The 20,236-nt window shown below is 40.2% G+C and overlaps 1 protein-coding gene across 2 annotated transcripts in view; it reads left to right on the top strand.

Annotated features, from left to right (window-relative positions):
- The window catches only part of CARMIL1 (capping protein regulator and myosin 1 linker 1), a 135,162-nt gene that overhangs the window by 74,643 nt on the left and 40,283 nt on the right, over positions 1–20,236 (top strand). For both annotated transcript variants that reach the window (XM_028737553.2, XM_077933226.1), the window contains 11 exons: positions 1,486–1,563; positions 1,649–1,725; positions 2,943–3,047; positions 3,804–3,873; positions 5,284–5,365; positions 5,885–5,984; positions 6,082–6,136; positions 14,571–14,743; positions 14,996–15,064; positions 18,528–18,621; positions 19,909–20,007. In XM_028737553.2, the coding sequence (XP_028593386.2) occupies positions 1,486–1,563; positions 1,649–1,725; positions 2,943–3,047; positions 3,804–3,873; positions 5,284–5,365; positions 5,885–5,984; positions 6,082–6,136; positions 14,571–14,743; positions 14,996–15,064; positions 18,528–18,621; positions 19,909–20,007 (1,002 nt within the window). The remainder of the gene's footprint in view (positions 1–1,485; positions 1,564–1,648; positions 1,726–2,942; positions 3,048–3,803; positions 3,874–5,283; positions 5,366–5,884; positions 5,985–6,081; positions 6,137–14,570; positions 14,744–14,995; positions 15,065–18,527; positions 18,622–19,908; positions 20,008–20,236) is intronic.

The raw sequence follows: 20,236 nt of genomic DNA, 5'->3' as shown, positions 1-20,236 counted from the left end.
TAATGAACTTTTTATAAAAGAATGGAAATTGTAAACAGATAAGGACATTGGCATGGTTATTGTAATAAACTGCAGTTTTGTAAGAGTATTTAATTAAAGTAGATGAATGAAATAATAAGTTAAGTTAGAATTTGCAGGAAATGATAAAAATAAATTTAAGGAACCGCAGAAAGAGGAGGAAGGAAGTCGAGTTTTGAAATGTTAAAATGACTGTAAAACTATTGAAATGTATGAAATCATTTAAAAAATAATCACCGGCACCCTGTGCAGTTTCAAAATTCGGCACCCCCTTGCCTCTTGCCAGGGGAAAACACTAGTTTTGTTCAATACCAGCAATATCCCATATTTTTCCATCTATAAGATGCCCCCATGTATAAGACGTGTCTATATTTTGGGGGACTGAGATTTAAGACGGCTCCATGTATAAGACACCCCCTAATTTTTTACTTTATTTTTTAGGGGGGGAAACCTAGTCTTATAAACGGAAAAATACGGTACTTCTCATTGTAAGATGGAGGGGAAGTGAGGCGTACTTGAATCCCTTTCAGCTGAGTGCAGATACTGCTGTGTCAGAAAGGCTAGAAGTGGAAGGAAGGTTTTGGCTTCCTCAGTTTGTCCTCTCTTTAACCCTGCCTCAAGAAACATCAGGAAAAGTGAATGAAACTGCATTTGAGGGCAGAGCTTGCTCTCTCCAAATTGTGGCGCAGTTTGAATTTGGTTTGCTTTGGCCCTAGTCTAGAATCCAGTGGCTGCCCTGTGGGCCGAAAAGCAGGGTAGCCACACCAGTGGGTGGGGTGAATGCGATTTTGCCTTCTTCCACCCCAAGCATAGGTTCTATGCAGGGAGTAGCCAATGTGGTGTCCTTATAGGGATTTGCAGCCCTCAGCAAAAGAAGAAAGTGGCTCTTAATTTAGCTGCTTGTTTCTGTGAACTGCCACACCTTGACAAATAACATGGCCCATGTCAGCCCCCCCCTTTTTATGAGAATGGTTATTCATGTATACATGTATATATAAACCTCTCAGATTTTCAGTCTATGAAATTATTTCTGAAATGCCTTGTGGGAATTAATTCTGGGTGGAGGATGCAGCTGACTTACTAGATCCAGTTGCAATTTAATAGCTGTCTTTGTGTGAGAGTTTCACTAAAATTGTTTTGCATTATTTGGCTGAAAGGTGGCTGGTATTCTAATCTACTTTGTAATTAAAAATAATGGTTCCTTGAAACTGAGTAGTTAATTGATTATTTAAAACTGAGGCATGCACGTGTCAAGGCTACTATTTGATCTTATGTAGGCAGTATTTTTTTCTTAGTACTTATGAGGTATTTGGTATTTAAGGACCAGAATGTTATGGTATCATAAGGGTGAAATATGAATATTTGTCAGGGCAGCAGTTACCTTCAAGATCAGAGAAGTGGATATGAATACCAGAAGAAAACTGAAGCTTATTTTTTAAAATTCCTCTTTCTGTCTCTCCCTTATAGTTCCTGTATAATTTTTTGGCCCAGCCAAACGCGATTGTTCATCTGGATTTATCCAACACAGAGTGTGCATTAGACATGGTAATAATTTACTAAAGAGAAGTCCAGTTTTTCTGTTTCATATTGGCTTATGTGTAAAATTACTATCTTCTTATTCACGATTTAGATGTGTGGAGCACTTCTCCATGGCTGCCTTCAGCATCTTGCCATCCTCAACTTATCCAGAACAGTTTTTTCTCACAGGTCAGCATTTATCGTTATTTGTGTGAATTAGATACTGTATCATGAAACTCCCCCCCCCCCCAATCTTAGAGCTGTAAAAACACTCTATCTGGTGAAATGATACTACCAGCACTTGTAAACGAAAGCATTTAGGTTGTATGCACTGTGAAACTGGATTAAATGGCAGTGTAGGTAAATAAGGCGGGAAACTAGAGGATGAAAAAGGAATAAAAAAGAATCTTGCTGATGGTGTGACTCTGTGGTGATTTGGGGAGGTGTATGCCACGTGCAATGATTTCTGTATATCATGTGATAACTGTGTATGAAAAGTCATTTGTAAAATACCTCTTGTACATGTTACGGTTGTCTCTTACCTCTGCCACGCTAACTATACTTGAAAAGGGGTCATTTACTGTAAGTGTCTTATGGTAGAGCTGGGCAAAGAAAAAGTGAAACAGCTGGGTGTTGGTTCTTTCCTACTCCTCTTATGAGATCCAAGACCAAAGCAGTTTTCTTACTTCATCTCTGTTTTGCTGCTAGCTTCTCTGTACATGCAACTTTCCATTTATGTGGGGGTTACATTCTAAGCCACGGCATGTTTAAGTGAAATTGTATATATTTGAAATGCCGTTGAAAAAGCCTGCAAATACTCTATTCCACCCTCCCTGTTCTGCCCCTTTCTGTGACATTCATGGGTCACTTCTGGGTTCGGCGTGTTACATGTGCACACAGTTGCGCACATATTGAATGTGTGTAAATGGGAGGGGTGCCTGTATCAATAAAACATGTGCACTACTATAAGTTTATTTTTAGATGGTCATATCCAATGCTGCAGCTCTGCTTGTGCAAGGCAGTTATGTGAGCAGAGTTCTCTCTTCCTCTCCTGTCCCCTCCAGCTCCAACATGCACTCAAATTCATTTCCATAGGGTTGTGGGGACCCTTCAGAGCAGATATTGGTGGTAGAGGGGAGGAAACTGAAGTTCCGTAGCACCAGCTCACACTGGATACCACCCAGTGGTTCCTCTTTGTTTTCTGCTGGTTGATGCTTGTTGATGTAGACTTTTGAGGCTGATGAATTAATGCTGCTATTGCATTCTGATAAGTGTTAGCAATTGTATCTCTTTGGATTGCAAACATACATAACAATGATCACAAGCCTTATGTGGGAAACAGCAGATTTATCAGCATATCTTAAAGGTTTGGGGATGTTGACTTCTATCTGCTTATTGCTTTACAGAAAGGGCAAGGAAGTACCCCCATCCTTCAAGCAATTTTTCAGCAGTTCCCTTGCTTTGATGCAAATCAACCTTTCAGGGACTAAACTTCCTCCTGAGCCGCTAAAGTAAGTGTGCTGTGAATTTTGTCATAAGATTTTAAATTGCATTGTGACGCTCCCTTATGTAAATTTATGAGTAGGCAGGAAAGTTGATAGTAGGGTGTGTTGATTTCATATGAATAAAATAGACCGAAAAAATGTTCTGCGGATTTTGGCTTATAAATAGTCATGCATTTGATTCCCTGCAGTGTTATGTGTTTTCTTTACAGTTCCTGTTTTATGAATAGTAAAATTACTCAGTTCTTTCATGTTCAGTTTAATTTGCTTGATTTTTGATGTTTGAGTATTTAATTAATAAATGTTCTACTTTAATTCTGTTTAACTGAAAGGTGTTAGAACTTATTGACTTGGCTTAGATCATTCAGGACACTGCAGACTCATGTGGTCCCTCTTCCCTTTTGCTAACTTATCATTTTATAATAGGTCCTAGACAAACCTTATCCAGTAGGCACCATATTCAAACCATAGAGGAGCAACCTGTATACAGGAGGGAGCAGAAGAAGTGTGCCGGCCTACGGAGACACTTCCAAACCATGTTTTAATTATACAGTGTATACAGTGCATTTAGTTACATTGCCAATGCCTTTCAGTAAATATTTTGTTTGTTTATTTTAAAACATATCCCGCTTTCCACCATGTAGTTCTCAAAGAAGCATCCAACAATAACACATACAGTATACAAAAAAATAACAACAAGAATTTCTCTTGTGACTTGATTGCCATTCTAGTGTTCCATAATAATAATTCTAATTCATTTTTCAGAGCACTCTTACTGGGTCTCGCTTGTAACCAAAATGTGAAGGAGGTGTTTTTAGATCTGAGCAGCTGTGAGGTAGGAAATGCTTACAATCTATAATGTCACGATTATATTGTTCTCCTTAAACATAATGGTTTCTTTTGTGTTGGCCATGCTGAAGAAGCATTAAGCCAATTTTAAAACTTCTTGCACATTTACAGAACATGCCTGGCCTTGGGTATAAGTGCACCTGTTGTACAGACATGCATCTGTTATGCTGTGATTTTCTGAACAGCAGCAGCAAAAATGGCAATCTGTTTTGAAACTGAGGAAATTCAGATGAAGGTCTATTATTATTATTATTATTATTATTATTATTATTAGGGCCTTGCTGTTGAAAGAAAGAGTCACTGTAAGCAAAACTGAAAAAGGTTATCTTAGTCCAGTGTTTCCCAAACTTGTTTCTCCATCTTCCTTTAGACTACAACTCCCATCATCCCTAGCTAGCAGGGCCCCAGTGCTTAGCCCCTCTGTGCATGACAGTAGTCTTGTTGATGCTGTTGAAAACTTGTGAATGTTTTGTTTTTATCAGTAGTACAATTAGTTTTCAGCTGCCCACTTTAAATACCCCAGTGCCAGCCCAGCTACTAGCAAACAAGCAGCCAGAGAACCTTTCCTAGTTTTATCTGATTCTGAATGTATTAATATTAAGCAGGATATCAGCTTTGCTTTTCCTTATAGGCTGCTTGGTCCTTTCAGTCTACACAACAGAGCCAAGGCTTCATCATGCCTAGGAAAAAAACAACTATTTCCTTTCCTCACCGCTTCAGCTTTATCTTGTGACTAACTGCTGACTTACTAACTCTGTTCCAAAACTTCGTTGCTATGTACTGCTGATTTTATTGCAGAAAATATTTCTATTTTAGTTGCTCAGCTCTGATGTATTTTAACTTTCCCCCCTCCTGCTTCCATTAGCTTGGTCACTGTGTAAGTACACATCATTTATTACTTGCAGCCTCTCAACTATTAACCCCAAAGCAGCTCACTTCCTGCCTATCCACTACACATGTTCCCTTTGCAGAGCATCTTTTTAATTGCTGATACTTGAGCGCAGGAGAGCTTTGGTTGTTTTAGAGCAGAACGTGTCATACTTTCATAGAATAGAGGTTAGGCAGATGTGAAGCTGATCACTGCCTAGATCAGGGAGAATTGGGAAGCTATTTTGAACTTAATGAAAGGAGCAGCAGGATATTGCATGTAGTTTGTATTTTCATCATCATCATCATCATCATCATCCTTTATAGCATACACTTTGTCATGAGATATTATTCCTGTTCAATAGGGCAGCAAAAAACAAAATGCTAACAGCTACTTTCAGAAAAAATGAAGTACTGGTACTTCAGCTTTATTCGTACTATAGTTTGCATTATTTGCAAACCTCTGCTTTCCACATTCTCGGCACTCCCTCAGTGAAAAGTTATCTAATGCTTTCTTTTCCCCCTCTAGCTAAGATCAGGAGGTGCCCAGGTTTTAGAAGGATGCATAGCAGAAATACATAATATCGCCAGCCTTGATATTTCAGACAATGGTAAGGGCTCATATGTCTGCACAGAGGATTAAGGAATGTGGGTGATTTATGGTGTGAATCCTATGCATATTTACTTGCAAGTAGACTGCATACCTGATGGGACTTGCTTTATTTGGACAAAACTCCCATTGAAAGCAAACTGACTTGCTGAGCAAACATAGTTAGCATTGAGCAGTAAGTCTGCTTTCATTATATAATAGGCTGTTGGGGGGGGATTGAAGAACAGGATAATTAAGTATGCAATCAACCTCATTTTTCCACAAAACCCTTAAAAGCCTAATGCTGAAATATACTTCCGTCAGATGTTCTTTTCTAGTCTAGACACAATTGTCTTCTCAAAACTGCTTTTCCATAGGAAAATAAGGGACTAGATCACATTTTTCATCCACCAAAGCATGTGCTCTTGCTAATTAGGGAAATTGGTGTGAAAGTACTCTCTAACTATAGAGTGAAACCCCTGTGACAAAATGCATTTGTGGGGATCTATTTTAACTGTGCATTTCATCTGGTTCCTCGCAGGCCTGGAATCTGACCTTTCAACCCTTATAGTCTGGCTTAGTAAAAACCGATCAATAAGGCATTTGGCATTAGGAAAAAACTTTAACAACATGAAATCCAAGTAAGATTTTTATTTATTTGTGGGAGGGGTTTTTAAAATGGAATAATCAATAAAAACTGCTGGTTTCACCTTTTCTCTTGCTTGTTGCCTCTTTTAGAAATCTTTCCCCTGTACTTGATAATTTAGTACAAATGATTCAAGATGAAGATTCGGTGAGTATCATTACCCTACTACTTTAATGTTGTCTTAAACACCACCATCTCTCACCTGCAGCTATTAGTCAACAATATATACTAGGCAAAAGCATTAGTCCGGTTTATTTTTTAACCAGTTCAAATTTATATAGCAAACAATGAGCTATGCACTGGGGAAAAAACACAACCTTTTTTTTGAAAGCGTTGAAACATTTTAAGATTCCATGCAGGGTCTGATTGATTTGGGGGCTACACTTGTGCTTTATAGATAGTAACAAATATTCAAAGATCCATTTCCCTGCCTTTTTAACAACAGTTTCCCTTACTCCTGAGATCCAAATCTCGTTCTACATTTGTCTGGGGTTGATGTTATGAGGTGATATGAAGTTTACCTGCTCACCATAAAAAGCTTGTTTTTCGTTTTTAGGTCCAAAGAATATAGAAATCAACAGTTTGAGTGCTTTGGAATTAGGATAAGATAGGATAAGATAATATTTATTACGGCCATAGGCCCATACAGGTAAAAACAACACATAAGTGACAGCTTATGCCGTGGGGAAAAGAAAAAACAGTCGCTAAAACACCACTATAACAATAAATACTATAAGATGGAAAGGCATGCTACGCCTTAATTAGCTTGTAGCGCTCCTTGGCGTCGCTTTTGGGAGAGGACAGCGACCAGGAACCTAGCCACTTTCAGGGTCGTGTGGGAATCCTTATCCTGCAAGATTTGGGCAAGGTGGAATTTTGGTGGGGTACCCTCTAGTTTCTGTATGATTGATCCCAACAAATTTGCCCGTGGCACATTGAACAGGGGGCAAGTGAACATAATGTGCTGGAGCGACTCCGGCGTCACCTTATCACATTCGCACGTGGCGGGGACTTGGCCCTTTGAGAATCTATGTCTCAGGACATTGGAGGGGAAAACGTTGAACCTCGCTTTGGTGAAGGCCAGTCTATGGGCAACAGTCGAAAGGGAGGAGAGGTATGATGGAACGCAATAAGTTAAAGTGATACCAATGTTCTGGGGCGAACAGACACCTCCCCCCAGCGTGTAATTTTGCTGCAAGTCGATGTCATCCAGTCTTTGACGGATCAGTCTTTGAGCAGTGATTTGGTCTAGTTTTAGGGAATCTGAGGGAGAGATTCCATAGCTCAGGAGTTTGGCATGAATTTTACTAGTCCAAAGGCTGGAGAATTCATCTCGCCATAAGCATTGGGCAAGGTAATGGTTTGGTAATCTATGCCACAATGATAACCAGTAATTGAAGACTTGCTTCCACAGGCAAGTTTCTAAGGATGCGATCTTCAATTCTAGTCGCATGGCTGCGTTGCTTACGCATAGGGGGAGCATTAGGAGCCGACGTAGGAATTGGCTTTGCAGAGTCTCAAGGGGAGCAAGATCTGTCATCACGGCCCAGAGCGGGGCAGCATAAGCAAGCACTGCAACCACTTTTGCCTTGAACACCTTTAGGGCCGAAGGGACATGCAGAGCTCCGTCCGAAAAGAAAAATCGGAGGAGCGCATATAACAGGGTTTTGGCCTTGTTAAGTAGGTGTTGAATTTGAGCTTTCCATCCCAAGTTGTATTGAAAAATAACTCCTAGATATTGAAATTTTAGGACTTGCTCTATTTTTGCTCCACCAAGCTTCCATTTGTATAATCTCCGGCTTCTGGAGAAAATCAGAATCTTGGACTTAGCATGGTTGATGGTTAATTGGTTGAGTTGGCAATACGTGGCAAAGATCTTCAGAGCTCTGGTTAGTCCAACACGTGTATAAGATAGAATTACCGCGTCGTCCGCATATAAAAGGAGTGGGCAGCGGTAATCCGCTAGTCTAGGCGCGTGTGTACTTGGAGATGAGTTAACTAGGGATGCTCGCATGTCGCTGATGAAAAGGTTGAATAGGCAGGGAGCCAATATACATCCTTGGCGCACTCCCTTGTTTATTGGTATCGAATTTGTGAGGTCGCCCGCAGGAGTAAGTCTCACTCTGGCAAGGGTACCTTCGTGGAGCTGACTTATGAGCCATAAGAGTCTTCTATCAATACCCTGTTTCGCAAGTTTCTCCCAAAGAATATTTCTAGGAACGCTGTCAAAGGCTGCCTTTAGATCTAAGAAGGCAGCACAGAGGTTGCCCCGGGGAGGGGAGGAGTACTTCCGTGCCAGATGATAAAGAATTATTGCATGATCTGTTGTAGAACGTTTAGTTCTGAACCCTGCTTGTTCGTGGCCAATCTGGTTAGTCTCATCTACCCATCTCAATAATTTAGTCAGCAAAAAGCTGGCATAGATTTTCCCTATGATCGAAAGGAGGCTGATGTTGCGATAGTTTTCCGGCTCCGTTGGAGAACCTTTTTTATGAATTGGTACTATAATGGCCTCCTTCCATATTTTGGGGATGAGACCGGAAGCGTTGATTGCATCGAAGGTTTTGGCCAAGATGCCAGCCCACCATTTTGGGTGTAGTTTGATGGCTTCAGCAGGGATCAGGTCGGGCCCAGGGGCTTTGCCCGGTTTCAGCTGAGCTATTAGCTTGGCTATTTCGTCAGGATCGGTGGGAGGCCAAATAGGTAGGTGGGTGAACAGATGCATCAGATGGTCGGAGGGAGCATCTGCCTGTGAGAAGCATTTCTTCAGGAACACTTCCCATGTCGGTGCAGAGATGACTGCCCTTGGGTATTTCCTCACCCTTCTGTTAATCAAAGACCAGAATTCCCTGGATCTGTGTGGTTTTGAAGCAGTAATCAAAGCCTGCCAACGATTATGTTGCCACTCACGCTTGGCAGTTTTCTGCGTGCGTTTGTAGACTTGCTTGGCTTGGGCATAACTAGCTGGCAGAGTAGATGCATCGGAGGTCTTATATACATTATATATAGCACGGAGGCGCTGTCTTGCTTGTTTGCACTGAGAATTATACCAGGGGGCACCGTGAGTATACTCGATTCGATTTAAATTTTTGGGTGGTAACCTAAAGAAGGATGTAAGATCAGTCGTATGATGGTGGAAGCGCTTCAACACTATGCTATGCTCGTCTGAGGCAGAGCCTATGTTGGAATGGGGCCCGAGGATTTCTTTTTGAAAGAATTCCTGGTACCTTTGAGCCTGGGTCTCCGACCATTTGATTCCTCTTACTTGGAGAGATTCGTTGGTTACCATCTGGGTCGCATGTCTATGAGCCTCCGGCTGCCAGTTCAGGGAGAGCTTAGCTACAAGGGGAAGATGATCACTAAATTGTACATTTTCGATCTTAAAAGTGGAAATACACTTAAGTAGATCCCTAGAGACCAACAGGTAATCGAGGACGCTGTTTGATTTAACGCTCAGGTGAGTGAAATCCCCTGGAATATCAGGGAGGCATGTGCCATTTAAGGGCACCAAATTCAAACGGATGGCCATTTGGTAGAGGAGTACCCCAGCCTCATTTGCTCTGTGGTCTTTAGAGGTTCTCCTCATGATATGTTCCAGGTCGTAATTATCAAGGTTTGGGGTAACCCACCATTTGGCTTTGGTCAGCGAGTCCCAGTTTGCTGCTGTGCGGGCATTAAAATCGCCACCTATAATGGCCGGGGTGTTAGGGAACTTAACATAGCATGAGAGCAAATGCTCTTCTAGCGAGCCCCATTTAGAGCCCAGTTCGAGGGAAGAACCCCCAGGTGGCAAGTAAACATTTGTAACTAGGAGCGAGATCTTATCCCCCGCAATCAGCCCGGTAAGGGCATAGGGAGGCAAGGCCTGTACTAGAGTAAATTTAGCATGTAGGTTGAGGGAGATGCCTATTATTAGGCCCCCTTTAGGGCGGCCTCCTTTCAGGGAGGGGCAGGCAGGGAGTTCTAGCAGCTCAAAGCCATTTAGGACAATTTTCTCTACTTCCCACGATTCTTGGAACGAGTGCTTTGGAATTGAGTGCAGAATGTGTCTGTGTCTGTGTCTGTGTCTATCTATATCATCATCTATCTATCTATCTATCTATCTATCATCTATCTATCTATCTATCTATCTATCTATCTATCTCTATTTACTGGTTCTCCTCCTACATCGGCCAAGCAGATGGTTGGCATTGTTGTCTATAACAATGCCAGTCACCTGCTGGTGGGAAAGCAAAGCCTGGGTTGTCCTCCTTTGGTCTCTCCTACATTAACTACCAGCAGGACCAAACAGTTCCAGGTAGTACATAGCAACTAGCCGTTGGCATGGGAGTGTAGGTTCCACCCAGGGCTAAGTGACACCATATAACTGCCAGGCTTCTTGCCAAAAATGAATTCTTTCTACTAACAGCAAGATCATATGTATTCCATTTAGGCCAAGTGACCAGTCATGTCCCCCGTCCCTCGTGGCTGAAACTTCAAAAGATGTTGCTTCTGGGAAGGGGCAGTGGCAGCCAAAAGACAGTATCAAAAGACATCAAACTTTGGGGTGGCACAGAGTTAGAGTTTGCTTGGGTCTTTAAGGGGATGTATGCTTCTTACACTTTGCTTTTATATTTTTTCATTATTGCATGCCACAAGATTTTTTTATTATATTTTTAGAACTGTCATTGATAACACTGAGGTTATGTTAAGTATTAAGTATTCATGCAAATACAAGTATGAAAACCTGTGTGTTTAACCTCTGAGAGACTTTTTGGAACTCCTGGAAACTATTAGTGATTTAAATTTTGCAAGATCAAAAATTTCTCTGTTATATTGACTTCATCAGGGCTGTTTCCTGTTTTATTGTTTGTATATACATTTTTATTTCAATTTTATATTTTACAGGCTAATTTTAATACTAACTAGACATTGCCTTAGGTCCCCTAAGCTGCTTCAAAAATCGAATCTGATTTCATGTGACCACTTGGACAGAATGAGCATTTAAAAAACTGAAAGATTCCTTGCAGTTCCCCCAAATGAGTAATTGGTTTTTATAGCCTATTGTTCTTATCCAGAAACTGGATTTGTAGATGTTTTCCAGGGGATTTCGAACAACCTGGCTAATGGTGCCAATGATACCTTATTTCTAGAAGTGAGATTTAATTTGATGCTGAAATCTTAACAGTATATTAATAAAGCATTGGAGCATCCTAATCAGTAAATGCCAGTTCATGTCTCTCTTCCAGGGATAATTGATCTCCAGACCCTCATAGGATTTGGTTCAGGGTTCTATGATCTCTTGCTTTCAAAACTCAAGAGCAAAGAATTGCCCTCTAAATTATCGTTATATTAAGCTTAATGTATCAAAGTATGACTCATCTCAAGCCAGTATTAATAAAAGTGCAGATTATTTGTCTTTGATTTTATTAGGCAACCAATGTCTCTGAACTGGACAACTGATAAGACCGACTATATGGAGAAATATTCCAAACAAATTGACCACTAAACAGCTCTGAGCTATTTTTAACAACCATTTGTCCACTAATGCAGATTGATTTTTCTTTTATCCCTGTCTCTCCTTCAAATTTCCCCCAGGGACATTATGATGATGAGGGCGATTGTGATCTATTAAGCTCTGAATAGAGCCGCATTCCCAATTTTAGAGGAGTGAGTCAAATTTTGGAGTCAGAAAGAAAGTTCTTTTGGGAACTGGAGAAGTCTCCTTCTAGGGATGAGTCAAATAGTAATTAGGAGGGTGCAATTTCACAGCCTTAAATAGGTAAAAAAAATCCAGAGTTTTGTAATCATTTATCTCTTAGGGATTTATTGGAATAGGGAAGGCAAAAAGGTCCCTCGAGTATCAGAGACGCACAGAAACAATCCTGAGCAAGAAAAGGGGAACAAATATCCACACCTGGACAATTGGAAAAGGGGAGGACAGTTATCTCCCCTCTATAGATAAACGACTTCAGTCTGCAGACAAACCTCTAATTTTCCTGGTGTTACATGATGGGAGCGTGAAGTGTTGGAATGGGTTCCCTAAGAATAAAATAACTCTAATTTTGGAATTACAGTACTTGATGATACTTGGCACAGCACCTGGTTTCAAGTGCAGGAGTCAATTCAGGGTATAATTATGATAACACAGAAACTCATGCCATTTTCACACACTACTCTGCATATTGGCATAGATGCTTTCATGCAGAGTAGTGTGTAAGAAAGTTGTCATATGAAATGGTATTTAAAGCCTTCATTTTATTGGATTTGACAGACTAGTGCAATGTCTGCCTTACGTTGACATAAGAATGTTTGGGAGTATTGGATCCATTCATTCTAAAATCTGATTTTTTGTATAATAATCATTAAATCTTGTGGTTTTTATTACATGGGTGTGTTTTATACCAATGACTATCCAGTGTCGAAATACTAAAATATTAAAATAGTAGTGTGATCATTTGGCAGACCCTATTCAGGGTTTTTGAATTTACCTCACAGTCAGGCTAGGCAGAAACATAGGGCCTAAGATTGATAAACACAGAGGCTTTCTTTTCAAGGATGTTTGGGGTGAATAGTTCTTAATTTTTCCATGGACCTAACTACCACTATGACCAGGATAATTAGCTAATTGAGAGTCAATTGGATGCAGGAATAAGTTGTGCTCTTCCTGAGACTGTGATTGAAGACCAGATGTCCCACTTTTAGTATGAAAGCAGAGAAAGCAGGTTTACAGAACAGGAAGGCCTTAGTGTGGAAGGAGGAATGCACCCACAGGAGAGATGTGGCGCTCTCAATGTTACTGGACTACAGCATTCATCATCCTCAAGCATTAGCCATCCTGGCTGAGCTAGTAGGAGCTGTTGTCCAACAATATCTGGAGGGCCACAGATTTCCCATCCCTTATGGTACATATTATTGAAGAGATAAGCTTATCCCTTGCTCACTCTCAGTAATGATGGTGAACTCCTGCATTCTGTTCCGATTAACTTTTTTTAAAATTCCTCTGCTGTGCACGCTGTAAACAAGCATTGCTGAGCTGATTATTATTTCAGAAGGATGAGCTGTACTGTTACGGTTTTGTGCTAGAACCTACGACAGAAGCACGAAGCACCTCAATTAAACTTTTGCTACCGTTCCCAAGCACCAGGCTAATGTGAAGCTAATGCTCTCTAAATTATGTGGCGAATAAAGTAAGGGCGCACTTGGAGATTAGGAGAATTAATACAGTAATTTGATAGCTGTCATTAAAACTAAAACGGTTACATTTCTTTGTCAAGGACAGGCTTTTCAATTATGTAGTCACAGCGCATTGCCTTCCTAGTTTGCATAATGGCAAGCTCCAACTTAGCGCCATCCCTCTGGGTTTTTAATCTTACTGTATAGCGGTGGCAAGAAAAAAATAATCTTTTTCAAGCCATCTAGAGATCTCCTGCAGCATGTGTATTATTTGTGTTTGTGTGTTGACAGTGAGCTGCAGATTCAGATGCAGAGGGTATTTTATATTTCTAGATGCTGTCAAAAAATAATAATAATAATAAGCATAGTTATAACAAGAGGCCTCCTGGATCAGGCCCATCCAGTCCAGCATTGTTTTTTTAACAGTGGTCAACTGGATGCCCAAAAGAAGCCCACAAGCAGGACTTCAGTGCAGCAGCACTCTTCTTGTCTATAAGGTCTAGAAACTGATATATTGAGCATTAGCTTTTGTTAGTTGTGTGTTTTTCCTTATAAAAGGTTAAAGCTTTTTACTCTATATCTCATGTGCACAAAAGACGAGGAGAAGGGAAGGGGACCTCACGTGTCCAGAACTTGTTGCAGCTCATTTGCAGCCATCTGCACCATGGTCTGGACCCAGGGGTGGGGAATATGTGGCTTCCAGATGCTGCTGAACTAGACCTTTCATCTGCCCCAGCCAACATGGCCAATGGTCAGGAATGATGGGAGTTGCAGTTCAGCCACATCTGAAGGGCCACAGGTTGTCCACCCCTGATTTAGATGATCATATGAACCAGGCCTGCGCCTTGCAGTAGTTCCAAATAATATGATGGAATGTATTACTCTTTTGTAGTGTAAAATTCTACATTTGTAGCAGTTCACTTAGAACTTTCTTTGTGAAGGCATCTTGTGCAGAACTGTGCTGCCGGTTGATCTAATGATGCTCGAAAGGGGGTATTTGGGCTAGCATAAGGGGTAGTGTGTGGGACGCGGGTGGCACTGTGGGTTAAGCCACAGAGCCTAGGACTTGCCGATCAGAAGGTCGGCGGTTCGAATCCCCGCGACAGGGTGAGCTCCTGTTGCTCAGTCCCTGTTCCTGCCAACCTAGCAGTTCGAAAGCACGTTAAAGTGCAAGTAGATAAATAGGTACTGCTCTGGCGGGAAAGTAAACAGTGTTTCCGTGCGCTGCTCTGGTTCTCCAGAAGCGGCTTAGTCATGCTGGCCACATGACCCGGAAGATGTACGCTGGCTCCCTCGGCCAATAAAGCGAGATGAGTGCCGCAACTCCAGAGTCAGCCACGACTGGACCTAATGGTCAGGGGTCCCTTTACCCTTTACCTTTAAGGGGTAGTGCAGTGATATTGCCTGTTCTTTATTTACTCTGCAGCCCTTGCAGTCGCTGTCTCTAGCAGATTCCAAGCTGAAGACGGAGGTTACTATTATCATCAATGCTTTGGGCAGCAATACATCTCTTACAAAAGTGGATATTAGTGGAAACGGCATGGGAGACATGGGAGCAAAAATGCTAGCAAAGGCTCTTCAAATAAACACCAAACTCAGGTATTATCTGCATATTTAAACATAACATGTTCCTTAACTTGAACGATGTCTGTCTTGCATGCCTTAACCCATGCTTTGTTCATGAGTTTCTTGCATATTGTCTAATCTCCCAGACCAAACATACAGATCTACTCTGTTCTAAATACTGGAAATGCACTAGTACTGATAGTTTTTAATATGTGTTTGTTTGCTTGCTTGTTTTTAAAAAACAACTTCATCAGTGCACCTGTGTCACTTCTATTTACTCAACAGAACTGTTATATGGGACAAGAATAATATCTCTGCCCAGGGTTTCCAAGATATAGCAGTGGCTCTAGAAAAGTAAGTTCCACCCAGTTGTGTATTATAATTGTCACAAAGATGGACCCAATTTTTGGTTGCTAATGTTACAATACTGCTTTGCAAAAATAGACAACGAATCATTTTGATCTGCATGGTCTGAATGGCAGAGGAATCCCTAATATTTGCATTCTCTCCTCTGTACTGATGGATGTACTCTGTTACTAAAACATTTGTTGGCTGATTACCAATTTTCAAATTCATTATCACTTTCTATCCTAATGTGTGGAATTAAAAAATAGTCAAGTGGCCAGCTTAGGCACTTAAACGGTGCCATCTTGTTGAAGTTAGAGTTAATGAAAAGTTAACTGGCAGTACTGAGATCAATGGCAAACTTGGGGTGAGGAAATCCCTTCACAGACTGACAACATGCATTCTGTTGACAGGAAAATACTCTCTGGCATCCTGTTTATAATATGTGCCTTCTCTTCCATCTGCCAAGATAAATGAAAAAGGGGGGCTGCTCTTAAGATTGAGAATGAAATTATCTGACAGAAAGTGGAAATCTTGGTGCTAATACAACAGCTATGATTTTCTAAAGGTGACATCTTATTTACTGAGCATAGAAGTTCAGGTCACCTTCTGACTCCTTCATGGGGCCCCAGATGTGATCAGCAAAGTTCTTAGCGGGGAAGACAGCCTTTTATGTCAACATTGGTAAGGGTGTGTGTGTGTGTATCACATATTTATTAGAAAACATTTCCTACCGTATGCTTCTTAGCAGATCAAGTAATGTAACTAATTCTTCTGTTCTCAAGGTAGTTGTTTTTTGCATTATAAAATTAACCTTACTTTAGATAAACTATTTCTTTCTTCCAAAGTATCCATTTTTTGGCAACAACAGAGTAAAAGAAGTACAATGTTTTCCTTTTTAACAGCATCAAAATGATTGGTTTGGGAGTTTTTCAAACTGTAACAGTGAAGTTATATATTTGCTACAGAAATATGAAAACCATTATGAAGAACAACAAACAGTGTTGCATTCTCTCGTCTTAATTACTTTGGTTCAATAGGGAGTGATTTATTGATGGTTGCACTGCAGGACTGAAAATGCAAAGTCTAGAATCGGGTTGAGATAATTATGAAAAAACCCACTTGTTGTGCATTATGATGATTGGAATTTTCAGGACAGTATCAGGGCTGCAGGGTGGGAAATAACTCTTTAGAAATGTGTTATAATCCAAGAGACAAAAACTCCAAACATAGATTAGGATCACAGCAGTGAAAAATAAGTCAATATATAACACAGGAAGAGGTCGAGACTCCCACAGTTACTGACATTTTGGTGGATAACGTCATGTATTCATTAAACAAAGGGCTATAGTTTTGCAAGCTAATTCTGCAGAAGCCTATGGATTATTTAGTCATATTTTTAAAGTAGGTTGTTATCCCTCATTCCAAATTTTTATACTGGAAAACTCAGCAGTTTATATTTGCATGGAAGATCTAGTTGCTACATCTGTTGTCAGAAAACTTAAATAGGCTAGCAGTACACCTGTTGGGCATGCGAGTAACATTGATAGACTGCTTAAATTTCTTTTTTCCTATTTGCTTGTTCTATTAAAATAACATATATCCTGCATTACTTTATAAAATACATATACAGTGGTACCTCGGCTTAGGTACTTAATTTGTTCCGGAGGTCCGTTCTTAACCTGAAACTGTTCTTAACCTGAAGCACCACTTTAGCTAATGGGGCCTCCCGCTGCTGTCGCGCCGCCGGAGCACGATTTCTGTTCTTATCCTGAAGCAAAGTTCTTAACCCAAGGTACTATTTCTGGGTTAGCGGAGTCTGTAACCTGAAGCGTATGTAACCCGAGGTACCACTGTAATTTATTGTATTTTGCTGTTCCTACAAGGAGCTAGTTGCATTTTATCCATGTATTTTGCACTCAGTATGAAACAGTAAATATAGGGGTAAAAATACATGCTGGTTATTCTTTCAGATGTTGAATTTTAAATTTCCCGAATTGTCTTTAGAAATGAGAACTTTCCCCTTGGAAATATATTGTTAGGATTTTGGGGAGGGGGTCAGACTCCCCTAGATCTCTGAATTGAGTAAAACTCCTAAATTCTTGGATCTAGCAAGGGCTGGAAATAACACAAGCCAGTTTCCTAATGAGGCAGTTCTTTAATAATGGCCGAGTCATTAACCAAGCAAAAGGCAGGAAGGTAGGCTGTTAAGTCAGACAGCTGTGGGAAGGGCCCCTGCCTCAACTAAGAGGGAGGAAGTTTGCAGAGACATGGAGAGATTAGTTTTAGGGTTACGGTTTGCCTGATGTGAGCTGCAGGATCTGTAAAATGGAGTCTTCTTTGCATTGGGGTCTGTAAAATGCAATAACCTGCTGAAGGGGATCACAGGATGATGTGGGCTGATCAAACATTGCAGACATGAGAAAGATGGAACCCACTTGGTGTGTAATGTTTTGAACCAGATTCAAGCTGTGCGCTAACCACTTTACCTTACTGGCTTGGCTCGGATGCTTGTTGAGCCACCTCTGCAGCTCACCTGGTCCCTGCTTGTGGTCTGAATAACTGTCAGGGATTGGTGAGGGATGAATTTGGCCGGAAAGGGCACATCAAATTTGGATTCTGTAGTGCTCCTGATTCTTAAGTAGCCATATTAGAACTTTAACTGTCATCCCCAACAATTCAAAAGAATGACTGAGAGATGCCAAGCATGAAGCAGTTTTGGTTATGTGAAATATGCTATTTATGTGGTAAGGGTGAAAGCAAGTCATATTTCACATTAGATATGGTTTTAAAAAAACTTGTCAACTAAGGAAACTGTGAAGCAGCTTTGTGTTTGTGCCAAATGTAAGATTATATAGGGCAGTCACATTTTATTTTGCAGGTGTTTGTTTGTTTGTTTGTTTAGTTAGTTAGTTAGTTAGTTAGTTAGTTAGTTAGTTAGTTATATGCCACCCATCTGGCTGGGTTGCCCCAAATTAAAGTGAAGTAAGACATTGAACATTAAAAACTTCCCTTTACAGTCATTTTTTTCCACTTGATGGTTATTATTTATACTCATATATGCCATGAAACACATCTGTTGTGCAGCTTCTGTTATTTTCATTGGGCATCCTTGTTCAAAAAGCTTGATTTTAAGAAAATACTTAGATGGGTAAAGTCATCTTCCTATATCTATATGAAAGACTGAGATCTATTTTCTAGGAGGGGGTGTAAGAATCACCCCTTATTTGTGTCTACTTGCAAACTGATGCAGAACACCATATATATCACTTTTTACATCTCAGCTGTGTATCAAAGCCATTTTGAAATGTAGTCCTGGAAACTATATATTGACACAGCGTTTCAGCTTGTGTGAAACAAAATGTGTGCATTTGATAAAGGGACTAGGAAGTTTACAGAAACGTTAGAAATAATTGTTTTTTCTATGTGCCCGTCTAACCTGATTTTTTTCTACATCTTTTTTTTTAAAAAGAAATTATACATTAAGATTCATGCCTATACCTGTGAATGATGCTTCTCAAGCACTTAAAACAAGCCCTGAAAAAACCGAAGAGGCACTTCAAAAGGTATTGCCTACAGTTACTTATAGATTGGGATGGACAGGGAGACGCAGAGAAACTAATATTATTAAATGCTTGTCATTTCATGGTTGGATGAACAAAATTCTTGAGGGGTGAGTGTGTGTATTAACCCTGGGGGCCCATACAAGTATGTTTGCAAAGGTTATGATATCCAAAAGTGCATGAAAATAACTCTCCCTCCCAATGAAGTGTGGGAAGTGAAAACAACAGAAATAAATGCATAATAGTAAACAGTCCCATGTAGTGCTAATTAAGCGGAATTTTTTGGTACGTAACACAAATAAAATGGATGTGTATGTTTGCATGTGTATTCCTAGGCACCTAGGTAATGGACTAATTTTTGGAACAGTTATTTTGCCTTAATCTAAGGAACAAAAGGGTCGTTGTCCCGTTCCCCCCCCCCCCCCATGATTTCACATATGTGAAAAACAATGAATTGAAAGTACCTTTGGACATGATGGTGATTGCCACTTTTATCCCATTTTATAAATACATTTAGTTACTTTTCTGTTTCCAGTACTCAAAACAATTTGTAATTACAATGTTGAAAATAATATTTGTTATTGCAGTTAAAACACAAATTAAAAACAACGGAACAGAAATCCTTTTCCAGTTAGTAATTATTTTAAAAAAACAATTTCGCGTCTCCAGTGACTGGGTGGTTGGGGCCCCACCCAAAAGTTGCAAAGGAAGGCACCACCATGGAGAAAACTGAACCAATGACTTGTGCCTGTTACTATCTAAATCCACTGGATTAAGGAATTCCCAATTGCATTTTAATGCAAGGAAACCTGCTGAAGTTTTCCATAGGATTCCCTTGTCCCTCAGTCTAAATACATGTATGTGTGGTGCCATTTGTACATGTTCTGTTTACTAATCGCTAGTGACTGCAGATATGGAAAATATTAATATTATCTGAGAAATGTGGCTGTTGAGTTTTGTGCTTTAAATATTGGGATGTATCAGAACAGCTGGTGGTGGCAAACATGTTTTGCTTTATTTTCTGTGAACTGCCCTGAGACCTCCAGGTGTAGGGCAGTATATAAATTCAATAAATTAATAATAATAATACTTTCCCTGCCTCAAATAGTACTCCCCCTTTCTTTTGACTCATTTTTGATCCAATCTCGTTTACTCATTTTGTATCAGTTGTGTGAAATTGCATTTCTTTCATTGTTTTTCTCACTTGATTTTTAAAAACAAATACGTTAACTGTTTGTGTGCATACTCATGCACATATATTCCTAACTTAATTTTTATTTCTGTTCTCAGATAGAAAATTATTTGCTTCGCAATCATGAGACCCGAAAATATCTACAGGAACAAGCATACAGACTGCAGCAGGGCATAGTTACTAGCACAACACAGCAGGTGAATGTATTTCACTTAAACAAACAAACAAACAAAAAACTATGGTAATTTTCAGTGGGTTGGGTTTAAATTGGTCTTCATAAAATTCCACTCACAGAAAAGGTTTGCAGAAATGGAAGTGGAGGAGAGATAACTTTCACCAATTTCTCCACAAAACCTCCTGCCCCACCTTCTATTCTTAAGAGTTCCCAACCTTGTGGAGCATATTTTCAGAGGTGCTTCAGTGGGG

This window comes from Podarcis muralis, chromosome 8 (genome assembly GCF_964188315.1).
Source record: "Podarcis muralis chromosome 8, rPodMur119.hap1.1, whole genome shotgun sequence".
NCBI classification, from domain to species: Eukaryota; Metazoa; Chordata; class Lepidosauria; order Squamata; family Lacertidae; genus Podarcis; species Podarcis muralis.
This window is presented reverse-complemented; position numbering and strand designations above follow the sequence as displayed.